This window comes from Ahaetulla prasina, chromosome 6 (assembly GCF_028640845.1).
Source record: "Ahaetulla prasina isolate Xishuangbanna chromosome 6, ASM2864084v1, whole genome shotgun sequence".
Taxonomy (NCBI): Eukaryota; Metazoa; Chordata; class Lepidosauria; order Squamata; family Colubridae; genus Ahaetulla; species Ahaetulla prasina.
In genome coordinates, this window is record NC_080544.1 from 37239927 (window position 1) to 37260215 (window position 20289).

The following is a 20289-nucleotide window of genomic DNA, read 5'->3' on the forward strand; positions in this document are numbered from 1 at the left end:
CTCGTCTGGGCCGCAAACCGGAAGAGGAGCTGCCCAAGGTGCATGCGCGCCCTGGGCAGCTAGTCTTCCGGGTTTCTGGCGCACTTGTGTGTGTGACGATCAGCTGGCTGGCACGCATACTCATGCAGGAAAATGGAAAACCAGCTCTTACAGTTTCTGGCACTGCCACACGCAAAAAGGCTAGCACACATGCACGCCAGAAACTTGGAAGAGGAACGGGCGATGCCAGGCGTGCCAGGAGACATGGTTCTGCGTGCCACTTCGGGCACATGTGCCATAGGTTCGCCATCATGGATGACCTGGATGACTGAGAATTTCCATACACACTGAAAAAGGTATTATGTTTGCTCTTTGATTTGGTTTTCCACAAAAATGTTGATAATCTATGTCTATAGTATAAATTAAACAGGCTTTCTCAATTAGCATTTACAGAGTATTTCCAAAAATATCATAAAGCTAAAATTTACACAGAGTAAAATTATGTTTCAGACAAAATTAGGCAGCATAATTAAAAAAAACCCATTATAATATAAACAACCCTGCTGGCCAAAAACCATCCTAGTCCAACATTTTGCTTTTAAAAATGCCCAAACAGATGCATCTGGAGTTTTTACATATAGCAGGTGGAAATTTATACCTTTTCCATCATGATTCTCCTACAACTACTAGTATTTGAAAACCTACCGCCCTCAACTTGCAGATATCCTTGAGTCTTCATGTGCAACAGCCCTTAATCAATCAATTCTCCATCAATTAGTGGTAATTTTGTCTTCTAGTTATGAAGTCCATTGGTTAATTGTGGGCTATATGAAGAAGCACTTCCTTTGGTCTGTTTTAAATCTCCTTCCACTCAGCTTCACTGGATGGTGCCTTGTCCAAAGGGGGAAAAATATGCTCTGTCCACTTTCTCCATACCATTCATAATTTTATACAGCTTAATTATGCTCCTCCCAGTTCAGGGGTGAAATGCTCCCGGTTCGGACTGGATCAGGTGATCTGGTAGCGATGGGGGCGGGTAGTTCAGAGAACCAGTAGCAAAAATCCCTTCCCCCCTGCCCATACCCACCCAATCGCCTGGTCCCCACTTGCCCACTTGGTAGCTTCCTGCTTCTTTCGGTCTCACTCGCTATTTCGGCCTTGCTTCGGCTGCTGCAATCAATTGCATCAGCTAGCAACTCAATCTGCCTGCCTGCAATCCATCTCATTGGTGAGCAACTCAATCTGCCTGCCTTTTCCCTTGAATTGGGTAAGTAAGGGGGGGAACTTTTAAAAAAATAGTTAATTGGGGTTTTTTTAAGGAGTTTTTTTTTGACATAACAATTTAAAATTAAAGAAGTTTTAAAGTTAAGGAAGTTTTAAATGTAGCTGCTTTTATCTAAAAATATAAATAAAATAAAATAATAAAATAAAATATTTGTGCAGCTTTCTGGATTTGGTGTGTTTCTGTAGCGTTTCACTCTAACTACACAAACACACAAAATCTCACAAAGTTGTACATGGCATTTTGTGTGTGTGTGTGTGTGTGAGTCAGTTGTGTTGTGTTGTGCGTGTGTAAAGTGTGAAAGTTGGTTTTTGGGCTTTTTGTGGCTGTGTGAGGTTCCTGCTTGTTGCAGGGGCCATTTTGGGTGAGGTGCAGCTGCTTTTACATTGTGTGTAAGTCAGTTGTGTTGTGTTGTGTATGTGTAAAGTGTGAAAGTTGGTTTTTGGTACCTCTTATTGTTTTGTGTACTTTGTTTATTATTTTTATTATTTATTGTTATTGGCCACGCCCACCCGGTCATCTGACCACCAAGCCATGCCCATCAATTAAGCCACGCCCACAGAACCGATAGGGAAAATTTTTAGATTTCACCCCTGTCTCAGTTGATTATTTTATGCACTTTCCCCACTTCTATTATATATATATTTTCAAATACATTGACCAGAACTGTACACAACTCCAGAAAGTAATATACTCTGGATTTCAATAAGGACATTACAATGTTGGGATTTTTTTATTTTCAATCCCTTTTCTAATGATTCCTAGCATGGAATCTGCTTTTATCACAGCTGCTACACATTGAATTGACAATCTGATTGAGCTAGCTAACCCAGGTGTTGGCAACCCATGGCTCCAGAGCCGCATGCGGCTCTTTCATCCCTCTGCTGTGGCTCCCTGTCGCCCTGTCATGGCAGAGAGATGAAAGAGCTGTTGCCCTGTTGTAGTGGTGGTGATGGCCAGAGCCTTAGTGCAGGAGCGAAGTGCCCCTGCACTTGCAGAAACAGCATTCTGCCTTCGTCGTGGTGCATTTGCTATTACTGCCTCCATGGCCTGCTCACTGCTCTCGCAATGCCGTGTACATGTTTCCTAGAACATCTCTTAAATGCAACCAGAAGCCAACGTTTCCTACTTCATTTTCCCCTGCATTTTTAAAACACTAGACAATGCCATGAATTGTTTGGTCATCCTTTCAGAGATATTTCTTTAACAGATTCCTCATTGCCTTCAACAATGACAGAACTTCTAATGTACTGTCTTCACTGAAAACTTGGAATACATTCACAGATATATCTGCTTTGAAAATATGTTAAATATATAGCACAGTCAAACATCAACATGTTTTATGACATTTTGTATTATGTCATAAACTGTTGGGCACAAGGGACCCAGAACAACATGAGGAGTTACTTCAAAGTAGTTCCTTTATTGTTGTTCACTATAGAAGGAATCCTGCCAGACAAAATCTGCATAACTATTAGATATTCTGTGAAAGATTAGGGGGTGTCAGTCCACTCTGGCTTTCTTCCTGAATACGAAAGATTCCATACTAAATTGTCTCTTTGATCCTTGGGAAAGACCCCTGCCCTTCTGCCACACTGTGCTACATTTCACCATATAAACTGTTTCATGATCATTTTATGTCATAAAATGTAAAATTTGTCAAATTTTAAGTTCCATGAGAGTCATGGGTCCCAGATTTTGGACACCTTCTGTAAATTGGCTAGCCCATTGTAGGTATCTCGGTTCAAATGGATGATTTTGCCCAGTTAAAGGTTACAGAAACAAGAGTTTTACTAATATATAGTTACCCATTTCTATATTTAAAAAAAGGTTGATGTGTCTCAACTCTCAAAATCACTAGCTGGTAGGTAGTATGTTGGAGAATCTAGGCTACATGCAATCCATTCCTTTCCCCAAATTACAGCCCTTACCTTTACATTCCTTAAATCTACAGGCAACATGTTATTTATTGTGCAAAACTGCCTAGACTGTTCCCAGTATGCTACTATATTACAAAATGTTTTAATGAACCAGACTCTTCTTGCAAAAGTTCCAGACATTTTTGCAAAGGAATATTCCTATATTTATTAATTAGAAACTAAAGGTCTTTTAAAAGGATATTGAACAGAAAAGGTACTGTAACTTTCAGGTTCAACAACCTCTAAGAGATCTATGACGTATGTCTTTAAAAAATTAATTAGGAATTAATAGAATAGAATAGAATAGAATAGAATTTTATTGGCCAAGTGTGATTGGACACACAAGGAATTTGTCTTGGTGCATATGCTCTCAGTGTTACATAAAAGAAAAGATACGTTCATCAAGGTACAACATTTACAACACAATTGATGGTCAATATATCAATATAAATCATAAGGATTGCCAGTAACGTTATAGTCATACAGTCATAAGTGGAAAGAGATTGGTGATGGGAACTATGAAACGATTAATAGTAGTGCAGATTCAGTAAATAGTCTGACAGTGTTGAGGGAATTATTAATCTACCAAATACTGTATTATTCAAGGCATGTTTGAACTTTTAGACTGCACAACAGCAGTGCAAATGAAGTACCAGGAAAAAAAAGTTGCTATGGCCCACTAGAACAAACACAGCTGGAACAGACTTTCAGTTTTTAATTAGCTAATAAAGAGCTAAAATTCAATCTACTTTATATGAACAGTGACACTGTAGATACCAATTGATGATGGATTAGTAAATCTAGCGACTGATTAAGTATGCAAGAAAACAAAACAAAGTTATGGGATTATTTTTTTATCCGTTAATAGGGTTAGGATAAATTGGCAATTTACCAAGAAGCTTTCAATTCCAAATAAACTTTGATGGCTTATTGTTACAACAATGTAATAGTTACTTCAGCTACTGGATTGACAGATGTAAAATGCTTTTAAAAGTTTGTGAAGCCCTCTGAATTTTTGAAACATATTTGACTTATTTGTATAATTAGGTTCTTCCAATCTAGTTTTAGAACTTGTGTGGAGAAGTGATCACATTTTAGGTTATATTTTTGTAGAAATAGTGAACATTCAAAAAAGTTCATAGCTTTTAAGCACCACTGTATATATTACAAAGGATATTATTCCCAGGCCTGCAAGAAAATGATTCTTGTAGCATTTTACAATATAGTAATTCTTTACCATGAAAGTTCTGTGAGAAAACAAGAGATGGATTGCTATAATTAACACTCAGCATTTTTCAAACTTTGTAAGCCACTTCAGTTGACAATTTTAAAAATGTTGAAATAAATGAATGAATGAATGAATGAATGAATGACTGAATGAATGAAGTTCCCAGCAACTATTTTTTGGCAAAAATTTGAATCATTCCAAAGTGGTACAGATCTTTGTAGCATCTTTGTAGGCCTCTGACCTACAATGGTTTTCAGTGTTTCCTTCACAGGAAATATGAATGAAATCAGAAATGTTGGAGAATTTGGTCTGTATTCCTGAGGACTTGAAATGAACCAAATGAAACAAATCAATAGCTACTAGATAAATATGATGACAAAAGGAACAAAATGTTTGCTAGCAAACAACCAAACTCAGAAAGCACCAAGGACTCCATAGTTTTCTGTCTACGGAATCAGAAGAGGAACATTTCTCAACCATTCAAGCATAAATCCCCTATCAGTGTAGCCTTTGACTCCTTGCATTGGAATAATGGGTTTATTGTAGATTCTATATATTATGGTTTGATAGCTATTTTCAAGTTTTATAAAAATTTGCTTTTTTGGCAAATTTAGTATTATTTTAAATTGATTACTAATTTTTTTTTTAATTGGATAGATTGAATGGAATGTAGAGGTAAACAAAGAAGAATTTCCTACCTCTACCACTGACTTTGAATCCAGTCGAAAATTGAAATCACCAAAGATAAAATATGAAACTCGTTCAAACCGCTGATCTATGATTCTGAAAAGACAAACAAGACAAACATTAAATGTTTAATTTAATTAAAAAAATTAAATTAAATGCACATAATCAAAGAATTTGCATCAAGCAGTTTTCTGGAAGAGGGTAGGGAATCAGAAGCCTTAAACGATTTTAAAAAATACGAATGGATTAGAATAAACAGAGAAGACTTGTACTCCTTTAAATTTAACTATACATCTCTATAGCTTTTCAGATATTTGCAATATCTCTCCCTTCCCAAGTAAAAGTTTTGTAAGTTGCATGTAATTGTGCATTACATTTTCTTTTGAACATGCCATGAATCACATTTCCTATAAAAATTGTGATTACTCACTCAGTGGAGTGATAAATTTCAATAGCATAAGAAAGAATGTAGCCAAGTTATGTCACCAGAATTAATTTTATGTTTCTCAGTGGGAGGATCTACTGCTATTTCACACAGTTATTGTCTGATGCTTGTATCATATTATCAAAACCTAATATATCTGCAAGACTTACAACTCAGTTTACAGTGCTGCCAAATATATGATCAGATTAAATTATTTTAGCAGTAGAATGAGTGTAGTGCTTGTAGCCTTCAGCACACACAAAAACATACACCCACACTCATAAAAAATGATTTGTGCTTCTCATAGAGGTGCTATTTACAACAGACAAGCACACACAAAATTTAATCTAAGCTAATTATGTAATCCAACAATCCATTCCACAAATATAAATTAGATATAATTACTTGGTATCTCTTGGTATTATAAAAGACTTATTGGTGCTAAGAACTAGATATTCCTGCCTAAAATTTATGCACAACAGACAATAGTACAGGCCAGTATTACTATATTAAAAAGGGTAAAGGCAAAGAAGGAAAAGCAATTAAGCCATTGTGGAAGGCATCTTGTCACCATAGAGGAACTACGAAGGAGAAAGTTGATCAATGATTAAATTATGTAGCATCAAAAAAATCATTTGTTTCATTTATAAAGTTGTTTGGGATAGAAAAACAATATTGTATAGTACTGCCATATTCACGATATCTTCTACCAGTATATAATCACATGTTCTGATAAGATTTAAGTAGCAAGTAATATTTCTGTTTGTCTGAATATTGATACATATAAGGCAAAAATGATATTATCTCAAACAATTGCTTTTGTATGTGTGTTCTAGAAACTGATTTTACATTGACAGGCCACAGTTTTACCAATCTTATATTTATCTTTTGGACTATCACTTCCTTCCTGATAATGTCAAAGAGTCTATTTCTACAAATTTTCTTGTTTGGCTGAATCAAACATAGAAGCTGAATGATTAATCTCAGTTCTAGATGTTTGCCCTGCACAACATTAGTACTGCAAATATTTATCTTCCATTTATTTTTTGAAGATACACCACTTTTTGGCAGTATTGAGCAATGAGACTTATACTGTCCTCCTGAACAGAATAATTCATTTCTAATGATTCGTATTTATAAGCTGCTATGAGGAAAAAAAGTTTAAAAGGCAAACACTGAACTTTTGAGATCCTCTACCTACTTATAGGGGTGGTCATGTCATCCCTTCAAGGTAGGCTAGACTAGGGAATCAAGGTTATGAACACTAATACTACTTTTATTATAAGGTTATAGTACAGTAACAGAAGATTATAAATTTTAATACTGTATGTTTCCCCCTCCCTCCTTTTATCACAAGCATCCAACTACTCCAATAATCGTTCTCAGAAAGCTAAATACCCAGCCCAAACATACCAAATTAAATTCAGTATGAGACCTCAAGGAAACTGAACTTTCTTTCCAAGAACTCAAGAGAAGCACATTTTGAGAAAAAAAGCAAGGGTCTGCAACCATCAATTTTCTTTGGCTTTTTTGATTCACATCAACTTATATAGCAAAGTTAAACCCCGGTAATCTATAATGTTGGGTTGTCAGTAGTAGAGGTTACCGTTAATTGCCCTGACCCTAAAACATGCTGTTCAGACCTCAAAAGAAGTGTTGTGATTTAAAAGCACGCCATTTGATGTGTTTCAACCACAAAACATTTTCCACACTTCCTGCAACTAGGGCTTGTTTGGTTATTTCTATATAGCCACCCAATTAAAAACAACTTGGGGAGAGATGGAGGAATACGACCAGTTTAAAAATCGTGAACAAAACTTCTCCCCAAAACCAATAGCAAGAAAACATTTCTTAAAATATTGCTCAGATATTAAATCTATCAATCCCCCTGGCCAAATTCTTGTGGGAACAGCCAGGTCTTTGCTGCCTTTCAAAAGGACTGGAGACTGCCTGGATTTCAATGGATAGATGTTCCACTGGTCAGTGACAGAGAAGGCGGGCTTCCTCCAATCCCAACAGAATGCATTATTTAATAAAAGGCATCAGAAGCATGCCAGTTCTGTCAGATCTGTCGGGGTGGAGGTAATAGGAAACACATAACCTGCTAATAATCCAGTAAAACAAACAGGAAGTGATTAAGGTATGAATATAAGCAGGATGCTTGCTCCAGGAATGGGTGCAACTGGTGTTCAAGCCCTCCTGTCCACAGCTACCTGTTACCTGTTCCTCAAGCAGGAGCCAAGAATCTAGGACAATCCTCAAAATATGCACCCAGTTCTGCCTAGGGTAGTGCCATCCCAACCATAACTGAACATTGAAAGTCTCCAATAAAAGCCAGCCGTAAAATTTATGTCACTTAGTCTTTCTAGAGTAAGTATAAGTCAGATGCTCACAGCATCCAGACACTGATAAAGAACCTTAAAGGCATCACTTGGTTGGTTAGGGATAGAGATGAACAATTGAGTATCATCAACACATCCTGATGTCTCATCCTATTTGAACAGATAATTTCAGTAAACAGTTTCAATCAATGACATCTCAATATTAAACCCAGACCAAAATCCTGGAATGGGGCAAAATATGTCTCCTTCAGGGCCCTATAAAACTGCAGCTTAACATCTTTAGAAACTTTTATCAAAAGAGGAAGTTGAAACTTGGATGAAAATTATCCAGTATTGTTGAATCCAAGTATAATTTCTGGAATAGGGATTTAAGTAAAAACAGACTACCCTGTCTATTGTGGATTAATTAACCACTGCCTGGGTTCAACCACATATTACCTCCTCAGGCAGCCTAAACCTAGCATGAAAGATACAGATAGAATGTACAATTCCAAGAGCTCTGTCCACTTCTTCAGGACTACAAGGTAGCATTCCTCCCAGGGGTGAAATCTAAAAATTTTCCCTACCGGTTCTGTGGGCGTGGCTTAATTGGTGGGCGTGGCTTAATTGGTGGGCATGGCTTGGTGGTCAGATGACTAGGTGGGCGTGGTCAATAACAATAAATAACAAAAATAATAAACAAAGTACACAAAACAATAAGAGGTACCAAAAACCAACTTTCACACTTTACACACACACAACACAACATAACTGACTCACACACAATGTAAAAGCAGCTGCACTTCACACTTCACACAGCCACAAAAAGTTCAAAAACCAACTTTCACACTTTACACACACACAACACAATTGACACACACACACACACAAAATGCCACATACATATGTGTGTTTGTGTAGTTAGAGTGAAACACTACAGAAACACACCAAATCTCAGAAAGCTGCACAAATATTTTATTTTATTATTTTATTTTATTTTATTGTGGACTTCAATTCCCAGAGTTCCTCAGCCAGCAAAGCCAGCCAGCATTAGTTGATCACTGAGGAAATAGATTAGCTAAGCAATTGATTCTGTCTGGGCTAAAAGTGAAACTGCTTTCGGGCTTGGAAAAAAGCCATGCATTCATCAGTAATCAGGTAAGTGCCTTAGAATCTCTACTCTTACTTGTAGAAAACATGTTTTCTACAAGTAAGAGTACAAGTAAGGTTCTGCTGATGAGGAACTCAGGTAAGATCGCCAGAGGAGACTTAATTTTTTTTTTTAAAGTTTAAAGATCTTAGCTGAGGGGCGGGATCCTCAAAGGCTTTTTTTACTTTTAAAGGCTGTTTTCGGCTGAAGAAAAACCGGCTTTTAAAAGTAAAAAAAAAACAACCCTCTGCTGATGGTGCGGCTCAGCAGAGGCGGGGGGGGGGGGAAGGGATTTTTGCTACCGGTCCTCCGAACCAGCCACCGCCATCGCTACCAGATCGTGCGAGCCGGTCCGAACTGGGACCATTTCACCCCTGATTCCTCCCAAAAAACACAGATTGTGCCTCAATTAACCTGAAAGAATCTGCATTTCCTGCAGTTCAACTCCAAGTGGATCTAAGCAATTCTATCCCCCAGATGATTTGAATACTCCACAGAAGAGCCCCACAGATGGTTGTTTAGATCTTTTTCCAAAATTTCTTAAAACCTTTTGTGAAATATATCCAGATTTTCCTGAGCATTTTCATAGATGTGAATGCAGAGACATATATTTTCACTTCTAGCTGTAATTTAAGCATTAGAACATGTTACCTCTGGAGTGGTGTCCGGAAGCTGAAGCAATTGGGAAGAAGGTGATAGTTCTAGCCTGAAGTTAGACTGACTGATTGGACTACAGGTAGTCCTCAATTTACAACAGTTCATTTAGTGACTGTTCAAAGTTACAGTGGCACTGAAAAATCTGACATTACCATTTTTCACACTTATGACCTTTGCAGCATCCGCATGAACATGTGATCAAAATTCAGATGCTTGGCAACTGATTCATACTTATGACCATTGCTGTGTCCCAAGGTCATGTGATCAACTTTTGCAACTTTTTGGCAAGCAAAGTCAATGTGGAAATCAGATTCACTTAACAACTGGATTACTGTCTTATCAACTGTGATGATTTACTTAACAGCTGTGGCAAGAAAGATCATAAACTGGGGCAGAACTCACTTAACAAATGTCTCACTTAATGGCAGAATTTGACCATGATTTTTACCCCTTATTTCCAATATTTACTTTTAGTTTCTGGCAAATCCCCCCCCCCAACCTATTGAGTAAAATGGATTTGCTTAACCACCCTGTGTTCACCTACTGATTGCTGCAAAAAGTGCCCAAAAATCAGTCTGGTCTTGTGATGCCTTGATTTATGACAGCAACAACTGACAACCATAATTTCATGCTCAATTATGGTTGTAAGCCAAGGACTACCTGTATAGGCTATTGTTTCCAACATTTATCAGTTGTTCAAGGTTGATTTTAACAGGAAAATTTCCTCTAAATTAAATATTGGGTTTGACGACAGTCCTCTTTAAAAAATGAAAAGGTTTGCTTATTTACCAGGAAAAATATCATGTATATATGTTTACAAATGCTCAGTAATATATTTGGGCAAAAATGTTATAGTCAATTACATACTCTGAAATAAATACACTATATCCAAAGAATGCTCTTTCCTAGGCAATGTATTTAATATCTCAACCCTAAACTATGAATTCAGTATAGCTTTCTGTTATTCAGTTTCAAAAATTATAAGGCACTTTTGAGGCATTTCTTCCTATTTAAAGTGAAAATTTAAAACATATTCAAAATGAAAATATGAAAAGAGCTAAATAAGTGAATTTTACTATTGATTCTCACATTTATTTCTAATAAGATGGCCCAGAGATGAGTGAAGATGAGTAGTGAAGAAGAAAAAAAATGTTACATACCAGTGATTTTGTGAGCCTGGGTTTGCGTGCATGTTGGGAGTTGGTGAACATGATTCAATGTGACAAGAGGAACATGATCTAGCTAAACCATTTCTCAGGGCACTTTGTAAGAAGGATCAGCTGCATTATTCCTTTAATAGCCATGTCTAATGCAATAGGCCAGTGGTTTTTGTCCCAAGTCAAGGTATCAGCTGCAGGTCAGAAGGTAACATTCTGTTTACAAGATTATTTCCTAAAGCACTTATCTTGCCTTCGGTGTGAAAAGTTGACTTTTCTGTTTGTAAGGGGGCCAAAAGAATTGAAGGAATGGGAAAAATTAGCTACACTGAGCTGGAGCTGAATAGAATTAAGTGGGAGGTCTGAGAAAGGCCTGCTGTGGTGCTCAGCAGGATATCTTATTAGCCACGTCATCACAGTTCATTCAGGCAAACAGTAACAGTGTCACCAACATTCCCACACAAAGACAAAGTTCTTTACACAGTCTATAAACATGCTTCCCTTGGCCGATTCATCCTGGTTTGACACCACTGAAAGGATGGTGCTTCACCCACATTCTCTCCCTTCCTCTCTCTCTTTTGTGAACAACAAAACAAAATCTCAACCATGGTCCAACAAGATGAATGAAGAAAATAAGGAAGAACATTTTAATATTTCTAGGGAAGAAGCAACTTAGATGACAAAATAATTTTATATATAAAAAGTTTTTTGGGTGCTTTCAAAAATTAATATTAGCCATAATCTTATTTATTTTTCTGTATTTGTCAGCACAAGCATGTATGTGCCTTGAATGCTAATGAAAGGAGACTATTTGATACAAAACTGAAAGAAATCACCAAGAGCACAGGAAAAATTAATAGGAGCAAAATTAAATGTGAAGTTCGAACAGTGTTAAGGCAGAGTGCTGTTCAGCAGTGACTTGGACAGATTTTGAAAAATCTCTTCAAAACAGACTTAAAATACATATTTTAAGCATTTTAAAGATCACTTTTTGCTTTTTAAATTTGTATGCAGAGTTTAGTAAAGCAGTTTACCAAATTTATTAAGGCACTTGATATAAAACAAACTTGATGTCTGTCATCATTGCAGAATGGCTTGACGATATAGAATATATCTCATTTTTATATTTCATTTTTTAAAAAGAAAACAATAGAAATAATCTTAAAAGGCTAAATACTGTTGCAACCAAGTATCAGTATAAACTGACTGCACTTATTGATAAAGTGTTCATTTTTGTATGGAAGGACTTGGTCTGCTTAAAAGAATCCCTCTTTAAGGGGGATAGTTTAGAAATGCAAAATATAAATAAGTAAATAAAAATAAAAGCTAATCTAAACATGAAATAGACTATATAAACATGAATATCCTAAAAATAATGTTGTTGCACGCAAGAACTGCCATATCATATCATGTATCTATATGAGGCTATTTAGAAGTAATTTTACTAAACAAACAATAGAGGTATTTTCACTGGCGTAGAATGTTGAATCTCCTCTGGCCACAGCATCAAAGGGCCCAGAGTTTTGAAACAAGGTCATAGAAAGGTGACTCTATAGAAGATTTCACATCTTTTATTTCATTTACACACAATTGCTCATTGAAGCATATTGGCTATAAAGGACAGCTGGCGAATAAATAAAGAAGTAATAGAATATTAGATTAGATTAGATTTTTCAATGGTTATAGGAATTGCTTAAGAAGTTCAACCATTTTTTAAAGTTTTGGGAACTCCAAAGCTGTACTGCTTTGATGGAGCAACTATGACGATTCTTCCTTCTAGCCCAAGCTTTTCTTCGCTTGCCCAAAAGCAAAGGAAGTTTTCATTTTTTATATCAGACTGCTCTGAAGCTAAAAGAATCTGTAAAATCAGAATGGTATGTAGTCTTATCACTCAAATCAGAAAAAAGCATTGAAATCTCAGTGCACTAATGCTGATTTTTAGTTGTATTACAAAAAATGAATTTCATTTTACTTGACTCCAGTGGACTAGAGTTGGTCTCTTGTGTGAACTCGAACACCACTTTGGATATTGGTTGCTAAAAACAGGAAAAAAAACCCTCCATAACCATAGACACATAAACACTAATATAAAATCTTAGCCATTAACAATGCAGCTTCCTTCTTGAACATTCTTAAATTCAGAGATTTTATATATTAATAGAATATATAATACCTGTCAGATTATACTGGATCAACACCAATTAAGATAAATCATATAACTTTACTATTTGAAGAGGAGAATGAATTAGCATTAGCTCCTAAATCAGTGACTGAAATGAAAGCTGCTGATATTACATGTAATGTTCATTAAGTGACCATAATTGGGCCTGGCAGCTCTGTTGTTAAATGAAGCAATCAGTAAGAGGGAAATCCTGTGACCATGACTATACTTCCATTTTTAAGCGTAAGTCAAGACAAGGTGTAATGTCTGTAATGGTAATCATGTGACTGAGGGCTGCTGCAAAGGTCATAAATGTGGGGATTAGTCATAAAGCTATATTTTTTGGCACCATCACTAAACAAAGACTAAGTTGCTAAGTGAAAACTACCTACATAAAAGCATTAATGTGGTCAAATTTATATAACAGTATCATTTTTCAGACGCAACCATTTCTTTAGCGACATCTAAAAATGATATAGAAGAACTGGAAACACAACAGAAATAAACCCAGCAAAACAAAAGAACATCAATAACAGCAAAATAAGGAATTGTTGTTGTGTCATGGTTTGTTTGTTTGTTTGTTTGTTTGTTTATTATTTATTTATTTATTTATTTATTTATTTAATTTTTTATACCGCCCTTCTCCCAAGGGACTCAGGGCGGTTTACAGCCAAAATAAAAACGACAGCAATAAAACCATGAATTAAAAAACTTATTACACAAATGGCCGAATTAAAACATTTAGAATAAAACCCCATAAATTATAAAATATTAAAACATTAAAACTAATTAAAATCCTATGCCAGTCCTGCGCAAAAAAACAAATAGGTCTTCAGCTCGCGGCGGAAAGTCCGAAGGTCCGGCAGTTGCCGAAGTCCAGGGGGAAGTTCGTTCCAGAGGGTGGGAGCCCCCACAGAGAAGGCCCTCCCCCTGGGAGCCGCCAGCCAACATTGCTTGGCGGACAGCACCCTAAGGAGTCCCTCTCTGTGAGAGCGTACAGGTCGGTGGGAGGTATTCGATAAAAGCAGGTGGTCCCGTAAGTATTTATTTATTTATTTATTTTATTCAATTTCTATACCGCCCTTCTCCCGAAGGACTCAGGGCGGTGTACAGCCAAGTAAAAAATCACAATATCAATATTAAAAGAAATTAAAACAAGCATATTATAAAATGGCCAAATTTAAAACGAATTAAAATATTAAAATATAAATAACCCAATAAAATTTTAACCCAATAAAATTTTAAGCCAGTCCCGCTTGAATAAATAAGTGCGTTTTCAGCTCACGGCGAAAGGTCCGAAGATCAGGTACTTGACGTAAACCAGGGGGAAGCTCATTCCAGAGCGTGGGAGCTCCCACAGAGAAGGCCCTACTCCTGGGGGCCGCCAGCCGACATTGTTTGGCGGGCGGCACCCTGGGAAGGCCCTCTGTGTGAGCGGACGGGTCGGTGGGGGGCAGACGGAAACAGCAGGCGGTCCCGTAAGTACCCGGGTCCTAAGCCATGGAGCGCTTTAAAGGTGGTGACCAAAATCTTAAAGCGCACCCGGAAGACCACAGGAAGCCAGTGCAGACTGCGCAGGAGTGGTGTTACATGGGAGCAACGAGTTGCTCCCACTATTACCCGCGCAGCTGCATTCTGGACTAACTGCAGCCTCCGGGTGCACTTCAAGGGCAGCCCCATGTAGAGAGCATTGCAATAATCCAGGCGGGAAGTTACGAGGGCATGAGTGACCGTGCATAAGGCATCCCGGTCAAGGAAGGGGCGCAACTGGCGCAGCGAACTTGGTGGAAGGCCCTCTTGGAGACGCCCGCCAAATGATCGCCAAACGACAGCCGCCCATCCAAGAGGACTCCCAAGTTGCGCACCCTCTCCGTTGGGGCCAATAACTGCCCCACAGCCAGCTGCAGCTGCAGCTGACTGAACCGGGGTGCCGGCATCCACAGCCACTCCGTCTTGGAGGGATTGAGCTTGAGTCTGTTTCTCCCCATCCAGACCCGTACGGCTTCCAAACACCGGGACAGCACTTCGACAGCTTCGTTGGGGTGGTCCGGGGTGGAAAAGTACAGCTGCGTATCGTCAGCGTACAGATGATAACTCACCCCAAAACCACTGATGACCTCGCCCAGCGGCTTCATATAGATGTTGAACAGGAGGGGCGATAGAATCGACCCCTGAGGCACCCCACAAGTGAGGCGCCTCGCGGTCGACCTCTGCCCCCCTGTCAACACCGTCTGCGACCGGTCGGAGAGATAGGAGGAGAACCACCGATAAACGGTGCCTCCCACTCCCAATCCCTCCAACCGGCGCAGCAGGATACCATGATCGATGGTATCGAAAGCCGCTGAGAGATCTAATAGGACCAAGGCAGAGGAACACCCCCTGTCCCTGGCCCTCCAGAGGTCATCCACCAACGCGACCAAAGCTGTCTCCGTGCTGTGACCGGACCGGAAGCCGGACTGGAACGGGTCTAGATAGACAGCTTCATCCAGGTACTGGGGAAGCTGCCACGCAACCACACTCTCTACAACCTTCGCCACAAAGCGAAGGTTGGAGACTGGACGATAGTTACCCAAAATAGCTGGGTCCAGGGAAGGCTTCTTGAGGAGGGGTCTCACCACCGCCTCTTTCAAGGCGGCAGGGAAAACCCCTTCCATCAACGAAGCATTTATAATTCCCTGGAGCCAGCCTCGTGTCACTTCCTGAGTAGCCAGCACCAGCCAGGAAGGACACGGGTCCAGTAAACATGTGGTCGCATGTAACCTTCCCAGCAACCTGTCCACGTCCTCGAGAGCCACAGACTCAAACTCATCCCAAACTACCTCAACAAGACGTGCCTCCTCCATCCCATCTGGACCATTGCAATTTTGGTCTAAACTATCCCGAAGCTGAACGATTTTATCGTATAGATAACCGTTAAACTCCTCAGCCCGTCCCTGCAGGGGGTCATCCCGCCCCTCCTGGCGAAGGAGGGAACGGGTCACCCGGAACAGGGCGGCTGGGCGGTTATCTGCCGATGCAATGAGGGAGGAAACGTAGGAACGCTTCGTCTCCCTCATTGCCACTAGATAGGTCTTAGTAAAAGACCTCACTAGTGTCCGATCAGCCTCGGGCAGCTAGACCTCCAGGTGCTCTCTAGGTGTCTTCTCCGGCGTTTCATCTCCCTCAGCTCCTCAGAGAACCATGGAGCCAAGTGAGATCTACGCCGGGTCAGAGGCCGCAAAGGCACGACACGGTCCAAAGCCCCAGCCGCGGCCCGTTCCCAGGCCGCAACTAGTTCTTCAGTCGTGCCGTGGGCAAGATCCTCAGGGAACGCCCCAAGCTCCCTCTGGACCCTCTCCGGGTCCATCAGGCGCCTGGGACGGAACCAACGCATTGGCTCCGTCTCCCTGCGGTGGTGAGCGGCGGTCCGAAAGTCTAGGCGAAGGAGAAAATGATCTGACCATGACACCGGTTCTGTCACTAAATCTCCTAATTCCAGATCATTAATCCACTGTCCAGAGATAAAAATCAAGTCTAGTGTGCCTCCCCCCGTGTGTGTAGGGCCATCAGTTACTTGAATCAGGTCCATGGCCGTCATGGAAGCCAGGAACTCCTGAACTGCCGTTGACGACAAGCCGGCCGATGGCAAGTTGAAATCTCCCATGACCAGGAGTCTGGGAATCTCAACTGCCACCTCGGCAAGCATCTCCAGCAGCTCAGGTAGGGCTGTAGTCACGCAGCAAGGAGCCAGGTACGTGATCAACAGACCCATCTGATTCCTATGGCCCCACTTCACAAGGAGGGATTCACAACCAGCTATCTGAGACACAGTGGACTCCCTCGGCTCTAGGCTTTCCTTAATCACAACCGCCACCCCCCCACCCCTACCTTGGGCCCTAAGCCATGGAGCGCTTTAAAGGTAGTCACCAACACCTTGAAGTGCACCCGAAAGACCACAGGTAGCCAGTGCAGACTGCGCAGGAGTGGTGTTACATGGGAGCAACGTGAGGCTCCCACTATCACCCGCGCAGCTGCATTCTGAACCAACTGGAGCCTCCGGGTGCTCAAGGGGAGCCCCATGTAGAGAGCATTGCAGTAATCCAAGCGAGAGGTAACCAGAGCATTAGTGACCGTGCATCCCGGTCAAGGAAGGGGCGCAACTGGCGAACCACGCGAACCTGGTAAAAAGCCCTCCTGGCGACGGTCGTCAGATGATCTTCGAAAGACAACCGTCCATCCAGGAGGACACCCAAGTTGCGCACCCTTTCCACTGGAGCTAATGATTCGGCCCCAACAGTCAGCCGCGGCTGCAGCTGACTGTACCGGGGTGCCGGCATCCACAGCCACTCCATCTTGGAGGGATTGAGTTTGAGCCTGTTTCTCCCCATCCAGACCCGTACAGCTTCCAGACACCGGGACAGCACTTCGATAGCTTCGATGGGATGGCCTGGGGTGGAGAAGTACAGCTGCGTATCATCAGTGTACAGTTGGTACCTCACCCCAAAGCCATTGATGATCTCACCCAGCGGCTTCATATAGATGTTGAACAGGAGAGGCGAGAGAATCGACCCCTGCGGCACCCCACATGTGAGGGGCCTCGCGGTCGATCTCTGCCCTCCTGCCAACACCGTCTGCGACCGGTCAGAGAGATAGGAGGAGAACCACCGATAAACGGTGCCTCCCACTCCCAAACTCCCTAACCGGTACAGCAGGATACCATGGTCGATGGTATCAAAAGCCGCTGAGAGGTCTAATAGGTCCAGGGCAGAGGAGCAACCCCTGTCCCTGGCCCTCCAGAGATCATCCACCAACGCGACCAAAGCCGTCTCCGTACTGTACCCGGGTCGGAAGCCAGACTGGAACGGGTCTAGATAGACAGATTCATCCAGGTATTGGGGTAATTGACGTGCCACCACACTCTCAACAACCTTCGCCACAAAGCGAAGGTTGGAGACAGGACGATAATTTCCTAAAACAGCTGGGTCCAGGGAGGGCTTCTTGAGGAGGGGCCTCACCACCGCCTCTTTCAAGGTGGCGGGGAAAACCCCCTCTATCAAAGAAGCATTGATAATCCCCTGGAGCCAGCCTCGTGTCACTTCCTGTGTGGCCAGCACCAACCAGGAGGGGCACGGGTCCAATAAACATGTGGTGGCATTCAACCGCCCCAAAAACCTGTCCACGTCCTCGGGAGTCACAGGGTCAAATCCATCCCAAATAGTCCCAACAAGACGTGTTTCCAGCCTCTCACCTGGATCTACCTAATGTTGATCCAATCCATCCCGAAGCTGAACGATTTTATTGTACAGATAACCACTAAACTCCTCGGCACAGCCCTGCAAGGGTTCATCCCGCACCTCCTGATGAAAGAGGGAGCGGGTCACCCGAAACAGGGCAGCCGGGCGGTTATCTGCCAACGCAATGAGGGAGGAAACGTAAGAACGCTTCGCTTCCCTCAGTGCCACTAGGTAAGTCCTACTATAGGACCTAACTAGTGACTGGTCAGCCTTGGAACGGCTGGATCTCCAGGCACTCTCTGGCATCTTCTCCGGCGTTTCATCTCCCTCAGCCCCTCGGAGAACCAAGGAGCTGGTTGAGATCTGCGCCGGGTCAGAGGCCGCAAAGGCGCGACATGGTCTAAAGCGCCAGTCGCAGCCCGTTCCCAGGCCGCAACTAGCTCCTCGGCCGTGCCGTGGGCCAGATCCTCAGGAAGTGGCCCAAGCTCCATCAGGAACCTCTCCGGGTCCATCAGGCACCTGGGACGGAACCAGCGTGTTGGTCCCGTCTCCCTGCGGTGTTGAGTGGCGGTCTGAAAGTCTAGACGAAGGAGAAAATGATCTGACCACTCGGTAATTAAATCTCCTAAATCCAGATCATTTAACCACTGTCCAGAGATAAAAATCAGATCCAGTGTGCCTCCCCCTATGTGAGTAGGGCCATCAACTATTTGTGACAGGTCCAGGGCCATCATGGAGGCCATGAACTCCCGAGCCGCTGTTGATGACAAGTCGGTTGATGGCAAGTTAAAGTTCCCATGACTATAAGTCTGGGGGTCTCAACCACCACCCCAGCAAGTACCTCCAGCAGCTCGGGCAGGGCTATAGTCACATAGCAAGGAGCCAGGTACGTGATCAACAAGCCCATCTGCACCCTATGACCCCATTTCACAAAGAGGGATTCACAACCGGCTATCTGAGGTACAGTGGTCTCCCTCAGTTCTAGACTTTCCTTAATCACAACCGCCACCCCCCCACCCCTACCTTGGGCCCTCGGTTGATGGAATGCTCGGAAACCCAGTGGGCACATTTCAACAAGGGGAATTCCCCCTTCTGTGCCCAGCCAGGTCTCCATAATGCCCATAAGGTCCGCGGATCCCCCCTGCATAAGATCGCAAAGCAGGGGGGCTTTATTAACCACGGACCGTGCATTGCAAAGCATCAACCGAAGGCCCAAGCTCTGAGGATCCTGGCCGCCCAGGGAACGGGAAAAGTCTGAGGGGCTGGGGCGCATGATCGCTTTTAAACATCGAGCACGTGCCCCCAATGATCAATACAGTCCCTCACTTCTGCCATATCTGCCCCTCCCACTAACCAAACAGATGGAACCACCCTCATCGTCAGGAACATCACCCTCCCCCAGAACCTTCGGACCTATTAAAACCCCGCCGTGAGCACGCGCAGTGACTGGCTCCTCCCTCGGTGGGCTACCCTTAACACCCGCCCTTACCCTCCCTCCCCTTAAAAATTCCCTATCTAAAAATCCCCAGAGGTTCTTTCTACACGCATGCCACCTCTATGGGTCCCAAGACCCGTCATTGAGGCCGGCCCTCGGTAATGTAGGGGGCCATTCCTGCGAGGCGGGGGCACCTCGTTGCATGTATACCAATAGTAGCTAATTATTATTAGCCAGACACCAAGACAACCCTGGATTAAATAAAGAGTCTTCAGGTGCTCCTAAATGTTAAGACTATTCACTTACCAACAAATGGATTTGTCCCTTTTGAACAATTCCATTTGTTGCTAAGTACACTATGCACTCCAAAACTTATCTTAAGACAGTTTTTTTTTAAAAAATTTGCTTTATTTTTTTTCCCCAATTTATACAAACACCATCTGAAACAAGTGATTCTGGGTTGTGGGAAATCATAAAATCAACCAAATTACAAGCATAATACAAGGAAAATTAAATATATACAACAGACAAGAATATTATAATCTGTAGATGTCAATATATCCAGGAAATGGGGGCCTTAACACATTTAGGAAAAAATTAAATGTCAACGTAGAATAACAAAAGAAGATTTAATGTGTTTTCAACAGCATGTTGTAATGCTGACATTAAAAAGCTT

At 41.9% G+C, this 20289-nt stretch overlaps 1 protein-coding gene across 3 annotated transcripts in view; it reads right to left on the reverse strand.

The window, feature by feature from the left end:
• The window catches only part of INPP5A (inositol polyphosphate-5-phosphatase A), a 333629-nt gene that overhangs the window by 103715 nt on the left and 209625 nt on the right, over positions 1-20289 (reverse strand). For all 3 annotated transcript variants that reach the window (XM_058187284.1, XM_058187282.1, XM_058187283.1), the window contains one exon: positions 5107-5191. In XM_058187284.1, the coding sequence (XP_058043267.1) occupies positions 5107-5191 (85 nt within the window). The remainder of the gene's footprint in view (positions 1-5106; positions 5192-20289) is intronic.